Genomic DNA, 21,314 nt, shown 5'->3' with positions numbered 1-21,314 from the left:
TTTCTCAGCATCGTGTCCTGCCTCCGCTCTTTGCGCTCACTTAATTCTTTCCTGGCCTCTGCCACTGAATGCTTCCATGCATTAAGCTGTGCCCTATCAGTGCGGGAGGACTGCATGAGCTCGGAAAACATCATCGCACGTGCATTTTTTTTTCCGCCTTCTAATCTGCGATAACCTCAGGGACGGAGATGATAGGGGGAGCGTAGAAACATTCTACGCTCTATGATTCTGGGGGGACTGGTCACCTGTGCTGCTCAGTTCGCCACGCTGACCAAACAGGAAATTAAATTCAAAAGTTCCCAAAGCTTTTCCTCTGTATCTGGCTAGTGCATCGGAGTTCTAAGTGCTGTCCAAAGCGGTCACATTGGAGCACTCTGGGATAGTTCCCGGAGGCCAGTACCATCGATTTGCATCCGCACAACCCCAAATTCAACCGAGCAAGGTCGATTTTAGTGCTAATCCCCTCGTTGGAGGAGAAGTATAGAAGTCGATTTTAAGAGCCCTTTAAGTTGACGGAATTGGGTTGGCTGTGTGGACGCATTCATTTTAAAAATCGACCTAACACCTAATTTCAGCCTAACTCCGTAGTGTAGACCAGGCCTTAGAAATACAAAAGAGCATCACAGCCCACTATTACTGAATTTTTTTTTTTTTTAATAAATTATATGGTAAAAGTGACAAAGTAATACAATAAATCAATTGGAATATGAATATTGTACTTACATTTCAGTGTACAGTATATAATATAGAGCAGCGGTCCCCAAACTTTTGGGGGTCATGTCCCCTTTTACTCCTGCTCCCCCCTCCCCCAGAGGGGGACTGTGACTCCATGGAGAAGGGGGCCGTGGACAGAGGTAAGGGGGCCAAGGCTGAGGACACAGCTGGGGACGGGGCTGTGGTCAGGGGCCAAGGGAGGGGCAGGAACAGAGGTGGGGTCAGACAGCCGGGCCTGCAACCAGATGCAGCTCCGCTCCTAGCCTTGCCCCCAGTCTCTGTTCCGGGCCGGGAATGGGGCTGGCGCGGGGCCCGGACTGGAGCTGTGCTGAGGCTGGAGCCGGCACCAGGAGCTGGAGATGCTGCTGGGGGGAGGACTGGAGCACAGCGGGGGGCAGGGAGGGGCTGAGTGTCACTCCCTCCTGTGGGGGCTGACATGGGTCCCACTATGCACCCTTGACCCCCAGACCTTTTTCCACTGCCCCCTAGGGGGGCATGCCCCACACTTCAGGGACCTCTGATATAGAGCAGTATAAACAAGTCATTATCTGTATGAAATTTTAGTTTGTACTGACTGCTAGTGTTTTTGATGTAGCCTGTTGTAAAACTAGGCAAATATCTAGATGAGCTGATGTACCCCCTTATGCGTACCCCTGGTTGAGAACTACTGTTATAAAACAACCAAGATAAAAACAAAAACATCTAGAGCAGTGCACTTGGAGCTTCAAGGTAAATCCATCTCCAAATCTTGTTTGTTTAGAGTATCATAATACATGTATTCAATATAACATTCAAATTAATGGTAGATAGACCATATCACTGAAAGAATCCCTTATTTAAAATAGCAAATGTCATTTGTTTACCAGTTTTGTTGTAGCTGTTTTGGCCTTAGGATATTAGAGAGATAAGGTGGGTGAGGTAATATCTTATTGGATCAACTTCTATTGGTGAGAGAAGTTTTTGAGCTATGCAGAACTGCTCTTCAATAAATTCCTACATGATGTGCAGCTGCATCTTGCTCACTAGCCCACGTATTTTGCACCTCAAGTTCTTGGCAGGCAGATGAGTTAGAGCTGGTATTAATTACAATCCCTTCAATGTGATGCTACTAGTTCTAATATTCCTGGTAACAAAACAGGACTAGTTTAAGCCTTTTGATTTCTGCAGCTATATCTGTTGTATATATTGCATACCTCTTCTCTCCATCCCCACCAATTTACCTTTATGTCACACACATGCACACCCAGCTTTTTGAGAAAAAAATAATCAGCATTTAAAATAGATTGATTTTCTCTGCCTTATAATTCTGCTGCACTACAGATCAAAGTCACAATACCTGAAAATCTGGTCCCTGATGATGGGATAGCCACCTGTTACGACATTGTTTACATAAGATGTGAACCACTCCAAATAAGATGTACCTAGATGCCAAAGAGGGAAAGTTTTACAAGAACAGGTACTCTTATAATTAAACCAGTTACAATATTAACTTTTTTTTTTAAACATAGGCAATATAAAAGCTAGTAGGCCTTAATATAAACAATTCCCAGACCTCTGTAGCGGAGTAACACATTCCTCATCCTGCTCTATTCAAGACGTTGAACTCTGCTTTTGCTGGGAACTGAATTGTGGCTTAAATGGTTTGCTTGTTATCCTCCACTCTCTGTGTCACAGCTAAAATGAGACTGCATACTCTTCAGGCCAGGAACCATGACTTTCTATTTATATTGTGAAGTACCTCGCACAATTCCGGATGCTTTTATACTTCAACAACTGCCTTTTAAACCTTTGCTGGTACTGCATGATTTAAGGAGATGTTGGCTTTACAAGTAATGTAATTACTATACCCATTTCCTAGGCACTGTACTCCACAGTTAATCCAATATTCTATTTGCTAAAGCTGGTAGGTCTATTACTGGACCTGCAAGCTTGGTTTTGGTTCATAGGTATCTGCATGTTTAAAACAGGTAAGGTATTAAAGTTCCTAAGAAATCTAGCAAATTTTGCAAGTTTCTGTACTCACAAGAACAAAGCTGGAAAGTAGGGTAGAAGAATGTGCAACATCCACACCTGTTACCACCATAAGGCTCAGAGCTCTGGGTTTATAGGTCACACAATATAGAAACAGCTTTCCAAAAACCTGCAGTCATCATTTTGAGAACAGCTGGATTTATCAGGATCATAAAAATTCAGTAATGGGGCAGATTCAACCTTGTTCATTAAAGGGACTCTGTCAAAGTCAAGACATTATCCTCTATATGTGAAATACGCTATAGGTAATTCAATTAATTCAAGCAACGTACTATGGGTTTTAGTAATGGAAGATCAATAGTTCTTTAAATTTTGGTTTATATTATTGATGTGAAATGTTTATTTTTAAGTTAATGATTTCATAATATTCTATTTCTCCCAAGCTACACAGGGTTGCTATGTCACAAAGCAATAATTAACACAATTTTCTCATCTCTTGTTCCTAATTTTTTTCCTAAAAAGCCAATTAATTATTTGTACTGTCCTGCCATCTTTGGGGCTCCTCTGTTGCTTAGAAGTCTTCAGTAATTTCTCTTCTCCATTTTCCTTCTTCTATCACCCACCCAATCATCTTCAACATTTTGTCTTGGCCTTGAAATGCTAGAGTTTGGGGTGCACACTAGCTGTATGATTCACTCTGCAGTTTGAACACTTGTTTTTTTATATGAAAGTAGGAAATACTTAGCAGATTAATCTTCTCATCTACATGGAATGTGCTGTGCCATCATACTGGTGAACAACAACTGGAAGTCATTGTTTCCATAAGGACAAGGCCAACCCAAAATGATAATTAACACTAGATCACTGCAGTCACTATCTCTAAAATAGTTCATTTTCCTCACAAATTGCAAATAATTAGAATAGTACTTTGAACTTCTACAACACTTTTCATTTGAAGATTTCAAAGAACGAGACAGTAAACCTCAATACTCTTGTGAGGAAGACGACAGATAGTGATTTCATCACCCAGCACTGCAATACAGCTACCTCTGGGGTGGAATAAGTGACATGTTTTCCAATACACAGCCACTGCAAGTCCAAAATTGCAGGACTAGAAGACTAGGAAGTCTTAGTAAGAGTTTCTCTTGCCTTTCCTTTTACCCAGAAATGAAAGCATTATGGCATGGCCCAGTGGGGCTATTACTCATCATTGGTGTTACACTAGAAACAACCTGTGATACAGGTTAGCATAGATTATGCATATTAATGGAAGTCTAAATTAAGGTACTGTTTTCACTCAACAGGAAAGCAGTTCAGTTAGTTGAAGGCTTCCGTAGCCAATAGCTAGGGCCCTACCAAGTTTTGGTCCATTTTGGTAAATTTCATGATCATAGGATTTTTTTAAAAATAGTAAAATTTCATGATTCATGTGGGCCCAGCTGTGAAGGCAGTGCTGCCGCCAGCAGCAGTGCAGAAGTAAGGGTGGCAATACCACAACCCTCCTATAATAACCTTGTGACCCCCCCCCCACCTTCTTTTGGGTCAGAACCCCCAGTTTGAGAAACACTGGTCTCCCCTATGAAATCTATATAATACAGGGTAAAAATACACAAAAAAAGCAGATTTCACAGGGGAGTCCAGATTTCACGGTCCATGACATGTTTTTCACGGCCATGAATTTGGTAGGGCTCTACCAATAGCCTTCAGTAGAAAAGGGGGGTGGGGATTCAAGAAACTTTCTACTACAGTCCAGCCCATGTCAACAGAACATCATAAGGATTCTATAGTCATCAAGTAATGACTCCAAAATCTTCCTCTCCCCTCCTTATGCTTTGAACAATGCAGTTAGAGAGAGAACCTGAAAAATCCAGGAACATTTCTTCTAAATGTAACTATACCCGAAAAGGAAAATTTTCATTGAGAGGCACAATATATATTGAACCTGTGACATGACTGCAAAGGCTACTAAAAATTCCCTCTCCCAGGCTACAGTTAATGGTGTCTCCGACAGCTCCTCTGATGGTTACCCTAAAGGTTGCTACATGTTTTGTCAGACTGACCAGTGTGTTGAATAACTCAAAAACAGAGGTGTGACGTAACAAGCATCAGTAGGGAAATAAAACCGTTTTGGAATTGATTTCAATTAATTGTTCAAGTTCCAATACCGGTTATAAGTTTCTCAGCAGTAAGAATACATGTACAACTTTAGTGCTTACTTTGTGCAGGTCAAAATGTTGTGCAAATGTACTAAACAGCTCTCAGCATAGGTATATTTTTTATTAACATATGCAACTTAAGACAGAATGAAGTGGTTAGATATGCTGGCATCTCTAAACAAGGTATTTTTTGCATGAATATGTTTCCCCCCCCCCCCTACAACATGCTCTTACCTGTAATGAACATATCAATAGCAGATGGATTACGGGCCATCTGATCCTAGAAAAGGAACAAAAATTAAGTGTGTATATTGAAAAGCAGACCGATGTTTTTTCTTGACATCCTAAATACCTGAGTATTTTCCTAGTATTATCTAGGCCCAAACCTAACTTCTTCAATAGAGCATCCAAATCCCACAATCAGATGTTCAAAGCAGTATTTAAGACACAAATGTCTGTCCCATGTGTCTAAGTGCCAAGTTGAGCATTCGAACACACAGTTGGGACATTCCACTAATCAGGCTTAGAATAATCTGAAAACTAACTCCACCTAATTTTTAGAGCTCCTATCTTTATATTCCTTCCTACCAAAGAGTCTGTATTGTCTCAAGAGGAACACAAATATTAACATTTAAATGCCTTCAATTTCTCATAATATACTCCAGGCAAAATAGACATTTTAGCATAACAAACAAGGTGTACAAGATTTTTTTCAATGTCCCCATCAATGTCAAGTGACTAGAACTCCCATTGCTACACATGAGGAAAATAACTAGCAGATCCCAACAGGTTAAGGTTCTATAATAAAGTCTGTTACTTGAGAGTTCCAAGCTCCCGGCATCTTTCTTTACAAATTTGCGCTGAATCCCATGGACAGCTAGAATTAGGTCATCAGTTTCAACAACTGCTTTTCAAGGGGTTTTAGCTTAATTCCAATTCAAAATTAAGACTCAGACTGTAGCCAAGGTATCTGTTGTTGCTTGTCATTGCAGTTTTACTGTGATGCCAATTAATATGTATTGCAATAATTTTAGTACAATGAGAATAATTAAGAATAGTTTATTCTTGAATGTGAGTGACCTTGCTTTTGAGGGTTTTAGATTTAACCTTGGTGTATGTTTTTAAAATGCACAGTTCAGTAAGTAATGTATAACCTGACTAGTTAGAAAGTTCTAACAGAAATATTTTAAAAGTTAGCTTATAATTGCTAATGCTGTAAACTCAACCTGAAATAGGGAAGTCAAGCTGAGTTCACTCTGTGCATTTTCCACAGATAGTACAAAATCTACAACTGGAGTTTAGTAAATAATTTTGTTGGTGACAGTGGACAAGCTGCACTGGTTCAGCAATGCTAACCTGAGTAGGAAATGTTTTTTTCTATCAATAAAAAATAGAACACAGATAGCAGATCCACTTATTAAACAGAGACAAAGAGTCCCGTGGCACCTTATAGGCAAACAGACGTACTGGAGCTTAAGCTTTTGTGGGTGACTACCCACTTTGTCAGATGAATTCATCACTTTTTACTGATCCAGACTAACATGCCTACACCTCTGACACTTATTAAAGAGAGAATATCTTGACAATCCCTTTTCTGACTATACTCACACTTTAATCCGTGAAAGAGACAAAGCTGTTCAGGAACTGAGGGCTTGATTCTCTCCACACACTAATGAGACTTAGGAGTAAACTCCACTGAAATCAATGGAATTATACCAGTGCATGCGAGAACACCCAGACTCCGATATTAGGGTGTTGCCATCATTGTAGTATCAGAAGCAATTTTATAAAGCTATCAACAAGATTAAATTGTCTGTCTTTTTTTTTTTAAAGTAACACTGATCTTCTGTTCTTTCACTGTAGAGTAAGCATTGTATATTTCCCAAAAAGATCATATCCAATATTTTCTTTGTTTTGCTGTTTCTAGAAAACAAGTCTATAACTCACTGCCAAAATCCCCCACCATGCAAAACAAAGTTTAACAATGAAAAAGCGTGACTTGCTGAAAGAGACTGGGACAAATTCATGCCTGGCATAATTCTACCAAATTAAATAGATTAGAGCAGTGATGAGTTTGACCTATTATGTATTAAAATCTACATAGACGTTGGCTACAATCATTACTACTGGGGGCATTCTGCACCAAAAAAAATTAAAAAGCTGTGCACATTTTAAAATTCTGCAAAATTCCACAAATTTTATTTGTCAAAACAACACTAAATCATGCCAGTTTCCATTATTTTGGTCATTTATTTCAAAATACCTGTCAGCAAGTATGTCTATAACAATACAGACACACACAAAAATTCGCCCAGGAGTAGAGAGTTTAAAAAAAAAAACCTATAACAACCCAGTTCCTGTTTCTCTGCCCCTTTCCCCTCCCCAGAGCCCAGTCAGGAGGGCAGACACTCACAACCTCTTACCCACAAAGCCCACCTGCAGGTCCCCCAGCCAATACACCCAAACATCCTCCTCCTCAGAGCCCAACCACGGGGCCCTCCCCCAGCCCAGATACCCACACCCCATCCCCAGCTGCAGAATCCCCCTCCACCCCAGAACCAAGGGATCCAGAGGGAGAGAAAGACTGTTGCTCTGTCCCAGGCTTGCACAGAGTTTCCTGCATGCCGCCCTCTCCTTTCCTCAGGGCATGCTGGGAACTGCAGCTGCCAGGAACCCTCTAGCTCTCCCCCCAGCAGAGTCTTCTATGTGCAAGCTGGGCTCTGCCAAGTCCAGTGACCCCTAGTAGCAGCTAGCAGCACTGCAGCCCATTTCTTTGGGGGAAAGAAAATTCTGCACGCACAATGTTAATTTCTGCAAAATTCTGCATTGCACAGTGGCACAGAATTCCCCCAGGAGTAACTGCATTACACACTACGGTCACATCACTGTTGTGTTAAACAGTCTTCTTGGGTAATTTTGGTGTACACCTGAGGGCAACTCAAAGACATTTTTATTTACCAGTTAAATGTTCTCATAGTATACAAAGCATCCACTCATTAAACTGTGCATACTGTATGTCACATGTTTTATAACATGCAAAGGACAAATGCCAGTTTTATCAAAAAGATACATTTATAAACAAACATTTCTTCCTTACTGGACATTGGTAGAAGATCTCATATTTATTACGACCCTCCACACTCTCCAGTGCCATGTATTGACTCAGGCCAGTGTGAATGCAAAAGGTTAGAGGAAGACATTGTTTCAAACCAAGACGCTGTTGAAATCCCCCAGCTGCTGTGTCAATATCCAATAAATCCTCTGAACGATAGTGATTGGATAGTGCCATACTTCCCATCAACCTTAGAAGGAATAACAACAAAAACAGAAACAATGAACACTTGATTAACAATGCAAAGATAGCTTTTACCCTTTCCTTAATGAATAACAACTCATTCTAAGGTCTAATTCTGCCATCTAGGCATAATACTTATACCCAGAGAAATGTGAATTGTAATGTTTTCTACAGAATCAGGTCTTCAATTCGTAACACCAGCCTTACAGATTTCATTTTTGTTTTAAGAAAAAAATGAAGCAGTTTTAACAAATATTGTCTTGCTCATTTTCCATGCTTAGCACAAGAAGAAAGGGAGTTCTGGAACATTCTGGTGACTGCCAGTTGCCTCAAGTTAAAGCAGCCTAGGGCATCTGTTCAACATTGAAATAGCGTAATAGGGCAGCTTCACAAGGCAGAAACTGGGACTATATTCTGCACTTCAAGTTTTGAATCAACTCCTTTCAGTACTAAAAGGAATATTCATGAATACTTAGTTTCTATAGGCCAAGAAATCATCAACTTTAGTAACAAATATTTGACAAGACACATTGTTACCTGGAAGAAAAGAACAGGAGTATTTGTGGCACCTTAGGCCTGGTCTACACTGGGGGGGGAAGGGGAGGTCGAACTAAGGTACGCAACTTCAGCTACGCGAATAGCGTAGCTGAAGTCGAACTACCTTAGTTCGAACTACTTACCCGTCCTCACGGCGCGGGATCGACGTCCGCGGCTCCCCCGTCGACTCCGCGGTGGTGGAGTTCCGGAGTCGACGGGAGCGCGTTCGGAGTTCAATATATCGCGTCTAGATGAGATGCGATATATCGAACTCCGAGAAGTCGATTGCTACCCATCAATCCGGGCGGGTAGTATGGACATACCCTTAGAGACTAACTAAGATGCCACAAGTACTCTTGTTCTCTTTGCAGATACAGACTAACACGACTGCTACTCTGTAATTGTTACCTAGATTCATTCACAAAATGAGTTGAGATTGAAGCCAGATGTAAGAAGTTAATAAAATTCAACAACTTTGCTCATCCCTTAAGAATAGTTATAGAAACAAGTCAGCAATTATTTTAACAGATATATATTTATGGATCTGCACTTAGGGTTTACATTGACTTGAAAATTATTCAGTTACATTTGGAAGGAAAAGAAAACCCCTGTGAAGCATGCTTCTCTTTTTCATCAGTAGAATCTGAAAAACAGTTCACATTTAGCTGGCCAATCTGCCATAGGTTATAAACGCACACTAAATTAAAAAAAGCAGACACCTAAAATAATCATGAAAACTTTGACATGTAGTGTTAAACACCACAACATTTTGCAGATTACAGCATTCTCATTGTTTTCTGGCACAATTTGATAGACATTCTCCAGTAGCTCTCTATACGTACAAATATTTCCAATACAGATGGGCTGGTGAGAGACGTGTTTGTTGGAAGACATTGGAAAGAGCTTTAATTCTAATGCAACGTAACTGGCAACTGGTGGAGTGGAAAGGAGAGAGAATCACACAGTGCCTAGTTCAAAGTATCTGATTTCGAGCTAAGAACAAAACAAAAAAGTCAAGAGAGATTTCACACTTTTATCTTGCTTTTTAAAAAAAAAGAAGAAATGGGGAAAGGTTAATAGGATAAAAACGTAAACTGTCTTAGCATGCAGCCCTAGTTACTCCAAAGCATTGCTTAAGCATGACTACACTCTTACGTGGCAGGTAAACAGCTTTGGAAATTTCTGAAGTGTCAAGAGCAACACTGACCAGATCCTTCAAGAAGCTGTTCTATGTCTTTCACTATTTTCTCATAAAATGTGCAGTTTGGATACATTAGTAATATTAAGCCAGGATTTAATAGCTCTTGAGGGTCATACTAGGACAGCATTTCCAGAAGTTTTTAGCATTTCCTAACCAGTTCCATTACATCAATGCTTGATACTTGGCTTTTGTTAAATCACTGATTTGCCCACGGAGGGGAGATTTTCAAAGGGGAACAAGGCATGTCACTCCCACTGCCTAATTCCCTTTTGAAAATCTCTTCTGGAATACCTACTTGTAAACGGTTCAAGTCATCCTCATAAATATGCAGAACTGGTTACTTCTTACACACCTGGGACTGGGGGTGGGGGGAAAAGATACAAAAAAAGGCTCAAGCTGCCACCCAGTGAGAAGTTAGAGGTGCCACAAACATGCAAAAGCCAACTCAAACACACACACACACGCCTCAGATCCCCATCTTTTCTCATCAACAAACCATTCTTGGCAGTATTTCTACCACTCATGTCACTTTCCCTCAAACACAGCCCAGTGTGCTAAACATGAGAGGCTTGAAGGTGCACAATATGCAACCATGTTTAGTCACTTGTTTAAGATATCAAGAATTGTCAGTTTTACATTTCAGGGAGACTTCATCTTTTCAGTAATATGGAAAAAAAAATTAAAAAATTATATTTTGTAGGATGCAAAATTTCTATTCTTCTACTTTTCTGGTAGTTCCACCTCCACACTTAAGACTATTCTTGTATTGCCAGGTCTGGAAATTAGTTCCCTGACCATTTTATCATACTATTTATTCTGCAAATTCTGGTATAAAATAGGCTAATTCTGCTCTCAATTACAACACAGAGAATCCAGAGTAATTCTGTAAATATTGGTGTAATTGAGGGCCATAAATATCCACGGCTAAAATTTTGTTAATTATGAAGGGTAAAACTTTCCAAAAGCATTAAAGTCCCATTTTCAAAAGTGACTTGGGCATTTAGGATCCTAGCTCCATTGCAAAGGAACTTAGATGCCTAGATCCCACTGCTAAGGCACAGCTGACAGTGGGACATAAGTTCTTGTGAAGATTTCACCCAAAGGACACAATAGCTAACTTCTATTCTGTATATAATATTTTGCATAGCCTGCTCAGCAGCCATTGCAATCCTCACTCCATGTCTCAGTTTAACTGAACTGGCCACCATGAAGAAAAAGAAATAATTAAATAACAGAACTGATAGTAGGTTTAACTCCTTACCCAGGAACAACTAGTTTCTGTCCATTATGAATACGAAATGAACACCGATAATCATCAGGGAGTTTGCAACCTATTTGTGCTTCCACAGCATCTAGGTCTTCCTCCTGCACACTATCTGCAAACACATTAAAAACAGGTTTTTTTAGGTGGCATCGTCAGACAAGAGAAAACTGTTGCTTCAGAGATTATCTCAATAAATTGGGTCCTGCTTAAAGTACTTTACTTTTTGTAAACCCCTCTTAAAATCCAATTGGATAATGCCTGACAAAAATTGGTGGCTCTCAAGACAACTAGAGACAAATGTTGCTTTTATTTACACAGTTGCAACCCCTTTGGCTTCAATGCAACCTAAATCATTTCACTGGAGCTGCATTGCTGTAAGTCAGAGCAGAATTTGGCCTAACTAAATGTTTAAGTTTTTCAGCTATGCTATAGTGGCATCAGCAAATGAACAACTAGAAAGTTTTTCCTAATATCTAATCTAAATTTCTCTCCCTGAAGATTGAGCCCATTACTACTACTTCTACCTTCAGTGGACAAGGAGAACTACTGATCACGATCCTCTTGATAACAGTCCTTAATATATTTGAAGACTTATCAGGTCCTCCCTCAGTCTTCTTTTCTTAGACTAACCATGCTCAGTTTTTAACCTTTCCTTAAAGATCAGGTTTTCTAAACCTTTTATCAGTTTTACTGCTCTCCTCTAGATTCTCTCCAACATGTCCACATCTCTCCTGAAGTGTGGCATCCAGAAGTGAACATAGTACTCTAGCTAGGGACTCACCAGTGCTGAGCAGAACAAGAAAGTTACCTCCTGTACCTTATATATGACATCTCACACCCCAGAATATTTGCCTTTTCACAACTGCATCACATTGTTGACTCATTCAGTTGTGACCCATTAGGACCCCCCCCCAGATCCTTTTCAGCAGTACTATCACCCAACCATTTACTTCCCATTTTGCAATTGTGCATTTTCCTTCTTAAGTGTACTACTTTTCACTTGTCTTTACAGAATTTCATCTTGTTGATTTCAGATCAATAATTTAATTTGTCAAGGTTGTTTTGAATCTAATCCTGCTCTCCAAAGCACTTGCAACCCCACACAACTTGGTATCATGCATAAGTCTTATAAGCGAACTCTCAACTCTATTATCCAAGTCTTGAAATGAAAATATTAAATAGTACAATCACACTACTATGACACCCTGACAGCCATCAAAACGATATCCCTATTTAATTACAGGATAGGTGCAGTACAGGCAAAAGCAATGCAAGTTTCCTCACTGTATGGCATCTCTTATTCAATAAGAAGGCAGTTAAATTTTCACAATAATTCAATCTTTGGCCTCTTTTCTGAGGCTACCAATGAATATAGTGCTTTGTGCAACCTGGACATTCATCCTCTGGAAATTGGGCTTAGACAAACACACACCACGTTTAACATAGGCCAACAGTCACAAGACAGTATTTACTACTGGTGAATGTAGTGACCAGGGAGGCATTTGAACTAGACACCTAGTTGTGAAAGATTAGCCAGATACAAGAAAATCCACAAACAACAAAAAGTAGTTAACATGGAGTTAAGGTTGCAAGACCTCAACCCTATTTTAGGTACTACTCTGGCTCCTATTACTGCAGTATGCAAGTTCCTTGATCTTTAATGTACTTATACTCAACACCTCTGAGGTAGGAAGTGCTATTATCCCCATTTTACAGATGGGGAAATGTCACAAAGACACATTAAGTGACTTGGCACAGAGGGAGCGTGTGGCATAGTAGGGAACTGAGCCCAGGTTGTCTCAGACTAGCAGCCTAGCCATCTGACCATCCTTTCGTCTACACTACCCTGAGCTCTTCATGTCCTTCTAGAACAGTGGTCCCCAACCTTTTTCATCTGGTGGGTACCATACGACGAGCCTCGGAGGACCGTGGCGGCAGACAAGCATCCGCCAAAATGCTGCCAAGTGGCAACGTCAATAGGCATCGCCGCCAAAATACCGCTGACAAGCAGTGTCATACAGAGGCGTCACCGCCGAAAATCAGCAGAATTTTGGCGACGACGTCTCTGCGTGATGCAGCTTGTCGGCGGCATTTTGGCAGATGCTCATCCGCCAGCCAGGACGTGGGCACACTTAGACGCCCCGGCGGGTGCCATGGCGCCCGTGGGCACTGCGTTGGGGACCCCGTTCTAGAACATGAGTTTGTTGCGATTGTCAAAGGAGCCTAAGAGAGTTAGGCAGCCAAGTTCCCTTGGGCGCCTTTGAAGATCTCAGTCTAGATTCCTAAAATTCAAACATTCCAAAACAAAGACATGTAGAGTTAAGAATATTTACATAGAAAAATCCAGATACAAATATTAGAAAAACAGGAAATGCAGAGTAACACTTCCCACACAGTAGCCAGGCGACCTTAACTTAGGCCCTTTTGATCCCTGCCCTAAGGATTCACTCAGGGAAATTATAACACCTCTCCCCATCTCAGCCTTTTTAAAACCTGATCTCGGCTACCCGGTGACAAGTCCTCCCCAAGTTAACAGTGCTACAGAGAGCACAGTGAGGGGTCTGCAGGAGTGCATGAACAGAAGTGCCAATTGAGTGTTGAGGAAGGCACAGAGGAAGTAGCAAGGTTTTGTCACGGCTCTGGAATCTGTGCTGCCTACCAACAGTTTCCTAGGTGAATTTACGATGTTTGTTTTACCAATGACACTTAGTGGGCCTGACTACTTGAAAAATCATCCCCCTTATTCTCCCCCTCCACCCTTCCCGGTGATAATTCTTACAACACTTATGCCAATTTAATAGAGAAGAGGCAAGCAGCAGGTCACTCTTGTGGAGGGGCTCAACTTTGGACCTTGCTTCATGTCTTGGTTCACTTGACCCTGGATTTGAAGGCCTTCAGGACAGGATATGGGCCCACATGTTCTCTCAGACTTGTCCAAGAAGTTTGGGAAATCAGTGAGGAACAGAGGGAAGGATAGGACCATGTCTAAGATTGGGGATAATCTTTTTTGGAGTTCAGTTTAATAAAAGTTGGTACTTTTGCTTATGTAGGGCACCTAGATTATGCAGTGGATGTAAAACTTTATAACTATACAAATATATCTTGGCTTTAAAAACAAAAATAATGTTTATACAATACCTTTCAAAGAACCAATCATCCGGGGACACAGCTGTCCCAAGTATCTCTCTATATCATCCCACGCTTTTTTAAGTGTAGCATAATATTGAATATACCTTCCTAAATCAGAGTAAATACTTATGAAGATAGCCTTCCAGCTCTGCTTTCTCCGAGTCTTCTCTGCCCTGAATAGACAAGAATAAAAATATGATAAGTTTCTAGTCTAACAAATTCACTTTAAAAACAATAAGTTATTGCTTAGGCAGTTAGGGTTCTGCTAAGTCAAATTATAACATTATGTTATAACAGTGTACATAGATACACTTCAGCCCTGTGAAGGTACAGATGTTCAACTAATTCATGGAACTATTCAAATGTTTAATTTCCTTTGCAAGTAACTACATTTCAGCCAGTCATCTTTTCTTTAGAGGACTATGGGCCATTATTAAACTCAGGAACTTGTAGAAAACTAAATCAGATCAATTTAACTTGCATGTGCAGAAGGCATTTAAGTTTTGGGTTTTTTTTAAAAAAAAGTCCAACCCTGCTGTCCTTTCTCAATTTTGCCTAAATAAGGACTACGGGACCAGAAACCGGGTCATAAAACAGAGGTGACAATTAAAATAAAGATTTCATGTGTAGATGAGATTTTATTTTCCAAAGAGCACCTCCTGCAATAAAAAGAAACAAACGCCCATTATAAATTGAGACAAATAGCAGGGGATTCAGCTTTTACTCATTTGTAGAACAGCAATGAACATTTCGGCATTTAAGTCACAAATAAACTCAGTCTTCAGAGAGTTCACAATCTAAAAAACAGATACAGAGAAGACAGGACACATTAAGACAAACAGAGAAGGTAATAACTTGGAAGGTTTATTAAATTGTTATCAATTCATTCTTGTATACATCATAAAAGAGAAGTCTTTGAAAGAGCTGAGTGAGGAAAAGGTGGTGGGAGCATAGTTAGGGAAAGCCTGTGGCCTTATTTAAGTTTTCAAAATAGTTCCCATAAAAATCAGACTTAAAGAACAACCATTCATCAAAGTAAGTAACACTGAAAATGAACTCCCAAAATAATTATCTCCTTAGGCCTTTTTATACAAGGACAGAAGTTGAAGATCAGACTAGCATGCCAGGCACTGCCATTTAGGAGGCTCAGATACAATGATATGGCCCATCCACTAAGGCTGAAAGGTTGAAAGTTCTACCAGGACTGAGTGTTCCTGAGCTGCTAGAGGGCTGGAACCAGTGGCAGATTAACACACAGGCCCAGGCACCCATGCCCAGAGGCCCCGGGCAATTTGGGGGCCCCTGTAGGAGCACTGGAACCTGTGTAAAAGTGTATGTGTGTGGGGGGGTGTCACATGACAACACAGGTGCTGGAATTGTGGCCCTGCCTCCTGCTCCTCACCCTGGAGCCCTGCCTCCTGAACAGGCCAAATGCTGGAGCTGGGCTGTGGTAAGAACTATCCAGGAAGCCTGAGCTGCTGTGGGGAGCCTCAGACCCTCCACCTGCCCTGAGTGGAGGGGCGGGGTGGCAAGAGCAGTCCCTGGCCCAGGTACCCGCACCCCAGGGTGCACCACCCAGGGCAGGTGGAGGGTCCAGGGCTCCCCAGGTGGTTCTTACCACTGCCAGGCTCTGGCTTCAGGCCTGGCCAGGGGCAGGGCCTCGGAGGGGGAAGAGGAGGAGCAGGGCCCCATCCTGAGTGAGAGCTAAGGCCAATCTTAGCCTCCAACCGGGAAGAGGTTGGCACCACTAGCAGAGGCTGTGCTTTATAGTTGGGGAAATGATTATCACCTTATCAGCTCCCTTGCTGTGAAGCATAGCCCCTGCCATGCCTGCCTGAGGCTACTACATATTCTAGTATGTTAAAAAGTGGGCAGGCATGGTCCTCCCACATTTAAAAGGGGAGAGGGCCATGGCCACGCTGGTCCTCTCTGGTTCCAGCCTCCTTAGCCCCCCAGGGTGTTGGGGGCCCAAATGTTCTTTGTGCCCAGGCCCCAATAAATCTTAATCCGCCTCTGGCTGGAACTGTTGACTGATCAATTGAGGAGCAAAAGTAGTTAGCTTTCTTAAGAGAGAGTTCTTAGTCAAAAGGATGCAGTGACGGGATCCCCCAGGGATGCCACCTGGAACTGGGGTTCCACTGAGCCCTCTGACTCACCAGCCTGGGCTCCTTCTCACCCGGTCCTGCTGTGACAAACTGTAGACCGCTCTCAGTCCTACACTCCCACGAGCATTCACACAAGCAGGGACACACCCAGCAGCAGCAACCACCTGCAGGCTGACCAGCCACAGCATGAACCAACAATAGCGAGGCTACCGCCAAAATAACCCCAGCTTCCCAGCCTAGGACCCCAGAGCTGTACCGCCCTTCCCTGGTCGAAACTCTGGCCAATATGAATTTATTACCGGGTTCACCCTTCCCCCAATGTGGAGAGGAATATGCAACAAGCTTGTGTTAACCAAGTTGAGATTTTTCACCAAACACTGCACTTAAAGGCACACTGGTTTAGATTAAAATATAAAACAAGTTTATTAACTATAAGAAGATATATTTTAAGTGATTATAAGTACACCGCTACCCTGATATAACGTGAACTGATTTACCGTGTTATATCCGAATTTGTGTTATAAAAGTGCTCCGGGGAGGGGCGGGCCTGCACACTCCGGTGGATCAAAGCAAGTTTGATATAACATGGTTTCACCTATAATGTGGTAAGATTTTTTGGCTCCCGAGGACAGTTTTATATCAGGGTAGAGGTGTAATAGCAAACAGATCAAAGTGAATTACCTAATAAACAAAGTCACAAACTAAGCCGAAGATACTAGAAAGACTGGATATGAATCAGCAATTTCTCACCCTGATGATACAAGCAGGCCTGCAGATTCTCAAGGCACAAGCTGCACTTGTTTTGCAGCTTGGGCTTCTCAAGTCCTTTCTTTTCCAAGTTTTTCCATATGGTGGGAACCCTGTGTTTCAAAATCAGTTCCCAGCCCAGCTTGTGGAAAAATACAGGTACCCAAAATGGAGAATAGTGTCTTGTGGTCTGGTCACATGCCTTTGCATGCCCTTCTGAGTCATAGCAGCCATTACTTACAGGGTGTCTGCAGCATTCTCAGGAAGACTCACCAGGTGGGGGATAAGCTTCACTTAAGACCTACTGTTTTTCCTAATGGCCCATTAGCTGGTTGTGAAGGGCCCATTCAGGGTATCTAGACTGGAACATCTTACCTAGTGGGTGTCATCCTAGTGTAACTACATTTGAAATACAGATACATAGTAAATATTCATAACTTTATATACAAAAATGATACACACATACAAATAGGATAATTGTATTCAGCAAATCATAACTTTTCCAATGACACCTCACGACTCATCTTATGATATAATTATGATGCAATTTGTACAACTGTACCCCCATGATGAATATGGGGTGTAGTGTTACAGATGCCATCTTGGTAGAAGCTGAGGGGGAGGACTGGCAATACTGGGTATGTATGAAGGGAAACAGAATTCTCCATTTTGTATATTTCCACTAAGTTGCTTTTAGGCTTGTCATAAACAGATAGTTAAGGGTTAATGCCTCTTTTACCTGTAAAGGGTTAAGAAGTTCACCTAGCCTAGCTGACACCTGACCAGAGGAACCAATGGGGGAACAAGATGTTTCAAAAGGAAGGAGGGAAGTTCCCTTTGTTTAGTCAGTTTCAGCCGGAGAAAAAAAGATCAAGGAACCAGCCTCTTATCAGAGTAGTAATTTTTAGAAAGGAATAAATAGGTTTATGTTTATTTCTTTGTAACCTGTCTTGTGCAATTAGAGGAAGAATCAAATTGGGTATTTGGGTATTTTTTGGTGTAACTAAGGTTTTGCCCAGGGGAACATCCTCTGTGTTTGGAATCTGTCTGTGGGAGTAGCGGGTATGCTAATCTCTCCCAGAAGTTTTTCTTTTACCTTTCTTTTCTTTAATTAAAAGCCTTTTTTTAATACCTGATTGATTTTTCCTTGTTTTAAGATCCAAGGGAGTTGGATCTGTGTTCACCAGGAAATTGGTGAAGTCTTTCAAGGCTACCCAGGGAAGGGAAGTAGTGCTTGCAAGTGGTGGCAGCCAGACCAGATCTAAGCTGTTAATTGAGCTTAGAGCTTCTCATGCAGGTTCCCCCACATCTGTACCCTAAAGTTCAGAGTGGGGAAGGAACCTTGACAAGGCTGTTCTATTCAAAATGGGCAGTTTCTGGTCTCTCATGCAGCTTTCAGATGTGGAAATAACAGGTTAGTTATATTTTAGAGGGAAGGCCATTTCCAAATACTACAAAGCATGTAAAAGTTAGGAAATGCATTTTGCGTTTACCGATTCTTGGTTGGAATGAGAACATGTAAACAGAATACAATTTCCATTTGCAAAATGGAAATATTCACAGCCATTTTATTTTCAGAGATTGCAAGTAAAGTGACAGTGACTAATTTTCTGTGTGCCCTCCATTCCCCATGTTCACCCACTCCATGTGTCATCATTTGTTGAGTTTTGCCTACATTTAGGTCCCAATCTCATTAGAGTCTCTGACCTCCGCATCTGTGCAGCTCTTCAATTAAGTCAATGGAATATCATCCATGCAAAGCATTTGCAGGATCATGGTCTTAGTTGGTAAGTTCTTTGGAACAGGGACATCATCATTAAGGCGGTGAGTCTGTCACAGATGTCACGGATTCCATGACTTCTGCAGTGGCTGCTGCTGGCCCAGGGGCTGCTCAAGCCGGGCAGCCCCTGGGTCAGCAGCAGTAGTTTGGGTGTATGGGAGGAGTCTCCGGGCTGGGGGTAGGGGTTTGGGAGGTGCAGGGGTGCGCTTACCTGGGGTGGGGGGCACCCCTACAGCTCCTAGATGGCAGAGGGGTCTCCACACTGCCCACGCCTGCAGGCCCCGTCCCCACAGCTCCCATTGGGAGCTGCCCTGCCCTCTGCCTCCGTCTCCTAGGAACTGCAGGGATGGACCTGATAGGAAGCCCCGCCCACAGCATCAGCAGGGCTCCCGGGTCATCTCCCCCAGCACCCCCGAACCACACACACACCATGCCTAAAACATTGCCTTAATCATCATCATCTGTCTGAAAAGCACCACACAAAATTGTGGCACTATGTAAAAATTACCTGAATTGCTCCCTGAATCCATCTCCATTCCTACAGAAGAGGCCAAATCCACCATGTAACATAAGTAACAATATTAAACAAATCTCTAGGAGTATCTTCAAGAGCTAACATTAACTTTGTTCAGTTGATAGAGTACAGCTGATCTCACAACTTCTGTTAATATTGGATCTACAAAGCATTACTTAGAGACCACGAGAGGCTATGAAGCATTTTGCAATGTTATTCTGAAAGATCCTATGCAAAAATAGAGCTGTTAACCAAATGAGCTGGTTAAAAAACTGCTGCAAACTATTTTTTTTTATAAGATAAGAATACCCATACTTACTCAGATAAAAGCCAGTATTTCTTGCAGTGTCTTTTCCACAATGGATCATGACTTGATAGCTGGTTTAATCTTCGACTTACATAGCAGCAGCTATAAATACAAGTCAGTGTTATGTCTGATCACAAAAAGTAGTAAAATAACGAAGGACAAATGCAAGTCAAGGTATTAACATATTTAAGATTATATGACATAAAATGAATATTAGAGCTATAAAAATGTAATACAATTGTCATTAAAACATGTAACAAGGCTTTCTTGTCCACATAAGCAAAGAAGAAAATAAGTGTTATAAACCATGTTAAAGAAACACATTTTTAATCCTGGTAGATACCCAAGCAAGAACAGGGTTTTCTAAAATGGTTTATGACATTTGGGGTAGGAGGGTTACCCCTGCACCCCCTCCTGCCACAAAATAGTATTGCGTCTCATCTACATTGGCAGTCACCATAATACACCACCAGAGTCACTCCATGATGACAAATATGTCTGAGACTGTATTCACTATAGCTGCAAAGCCAGTGAATTACAGTAACCGAATCTGCTAGTGTAGGCACAGCCCTAGAGAATGAATATTAGGGAACTTTCTTGGCAATTAAATATTTTTGTAGAATAGGCAAAGACATAGGTCTGTTCCACAGAAGAATTTTACTAGAAGTTTTCCATTGTGACACTCCATTAGTGGTGGCAGTGCTAGCATAAGCTAGCTGTTAATGTTTTAATCAGTTTTATCTACTAGGCAGTCAGCCTACACTAGTGCTTTCATTGTTGCCACTACAGATGGAGCTCCATCAGTGGTAGTACAGTGATGGAAGAAACTTTTTTACTACCTGTCAGTTGATAACTACCTATTGAAATTAATATATTTTTGTACTTTTAAAGTACAGGAAATAATGTAACTATCAGCATGAAATAAGAACAGCACAGTGTGAATGTCTGAGAGAGCTGTTTGCACTAAGTCATTTCCCCCCAAGTTTTACTTTGTTATGAAGTTTCCTCAGCTTTGGGAAATTAGCCTTTTGAAGCACCAACTATACATACACCTCTACCCCGACATAACGCTGTCCTCAGGAGCCAAAAAATCTTACCGCATTATAGGTGAAACCCCGTTATATCGAACTTGCTTTGATATGCCAGAGCGCACAGTCCCACCCCCCGGGAGCACTGCTTTACCGCATTATATCCAAATTCGTCTTATACTGGGTCACATTATATCGGGGTAGAGGTATTACTGGATAGACCTATCCTTTGTTTACCCATATTGAATCAGGTCATGATCACTAGTTCCTAGACAAGTACCAACTTCCAGTCAAGTGATGGGTTCCTCTTTATCCACCACAATGTTGTCTGAAATAAAGTTACCTCAAAAGTTATCTATACTTTTTAGAAACTAATGATGTTTTACTACTGGCAGTATAAGACCTCTAGCACACATCTCCAAAACTGAAGTTTCCAATAATCTCATAATTTTTCTTCCCACACATTATAGACATGCGTGTAAGAAGTTAATCATGCTGTTTTCTCAGTGATTTGTAAGACTAGCCAGTACTCCTTCCATTGATCCATATGCATTTAAGATCCTGAG

The 21,314-nt window shown here is 41.4% G+C and overlaps 1 protein-coding gene across 2 annotated transcripts in view; it reads right to left on the bottom strand.

Moving 5' to 3' along the window:
• The window catches only part of FBXO3 (F-box protein 3), a 32,003-nt gene that overhangs the window by 8,636 nt on the left and 2,053 nt on the right, over positions 1-21,314 (bottom strand). The window contains exons 2-7 of one of the 2 annotated variants that reach the window (XM_045015818.1): positions 19,733-19,822; positions 14,277-14,440; positions 11,136-11,250; positions 7,939-8,143; positions 5,076-5,121; positions 2,051-2,135 (exon numbers count right to left, since the gene is read on the bottom strand). In XM_045015818.1, coding sequence (XP_044871753.1) covers positions 2,051-2,135; positions 5,076-5,121; positions 7,939-8,143; positions 11,136-11,250; positions 14,277-14,440; positions 19,733-19,822 — 705 coding nt within the window. The remainder of the gene's footprint in view (positions 1-2,050; positions 2,136-5,075; positions 5,122-7,938; positions 8,144-11,135; positions 11,251-14,276; positions 14,441-19,732; positions 19,823-21,314) is intronic. The other variant, XM_045015819.1, reaches the window with a different exon arrangement.

Source organism: Mauremys mutica, chromosome 4 (genome assembly GCF_020497125.1).
Source record: "Mauremys mutica isolate MM-2020 ecotype Southern chromosome 4, ASM2049712v1, whole genome shotgun sequence".
In the NCBI taxonomy this organism is placed as follows: Eukaryota; Metazoa; Chordata; order Testudines; family Geoemydidae; genus Mauremys; species Mauremys mutica.
Note: the sequence above shows the minus strand (reverse complement) of the source record. Positions and strands in the feature narration are given on the sequence as shown.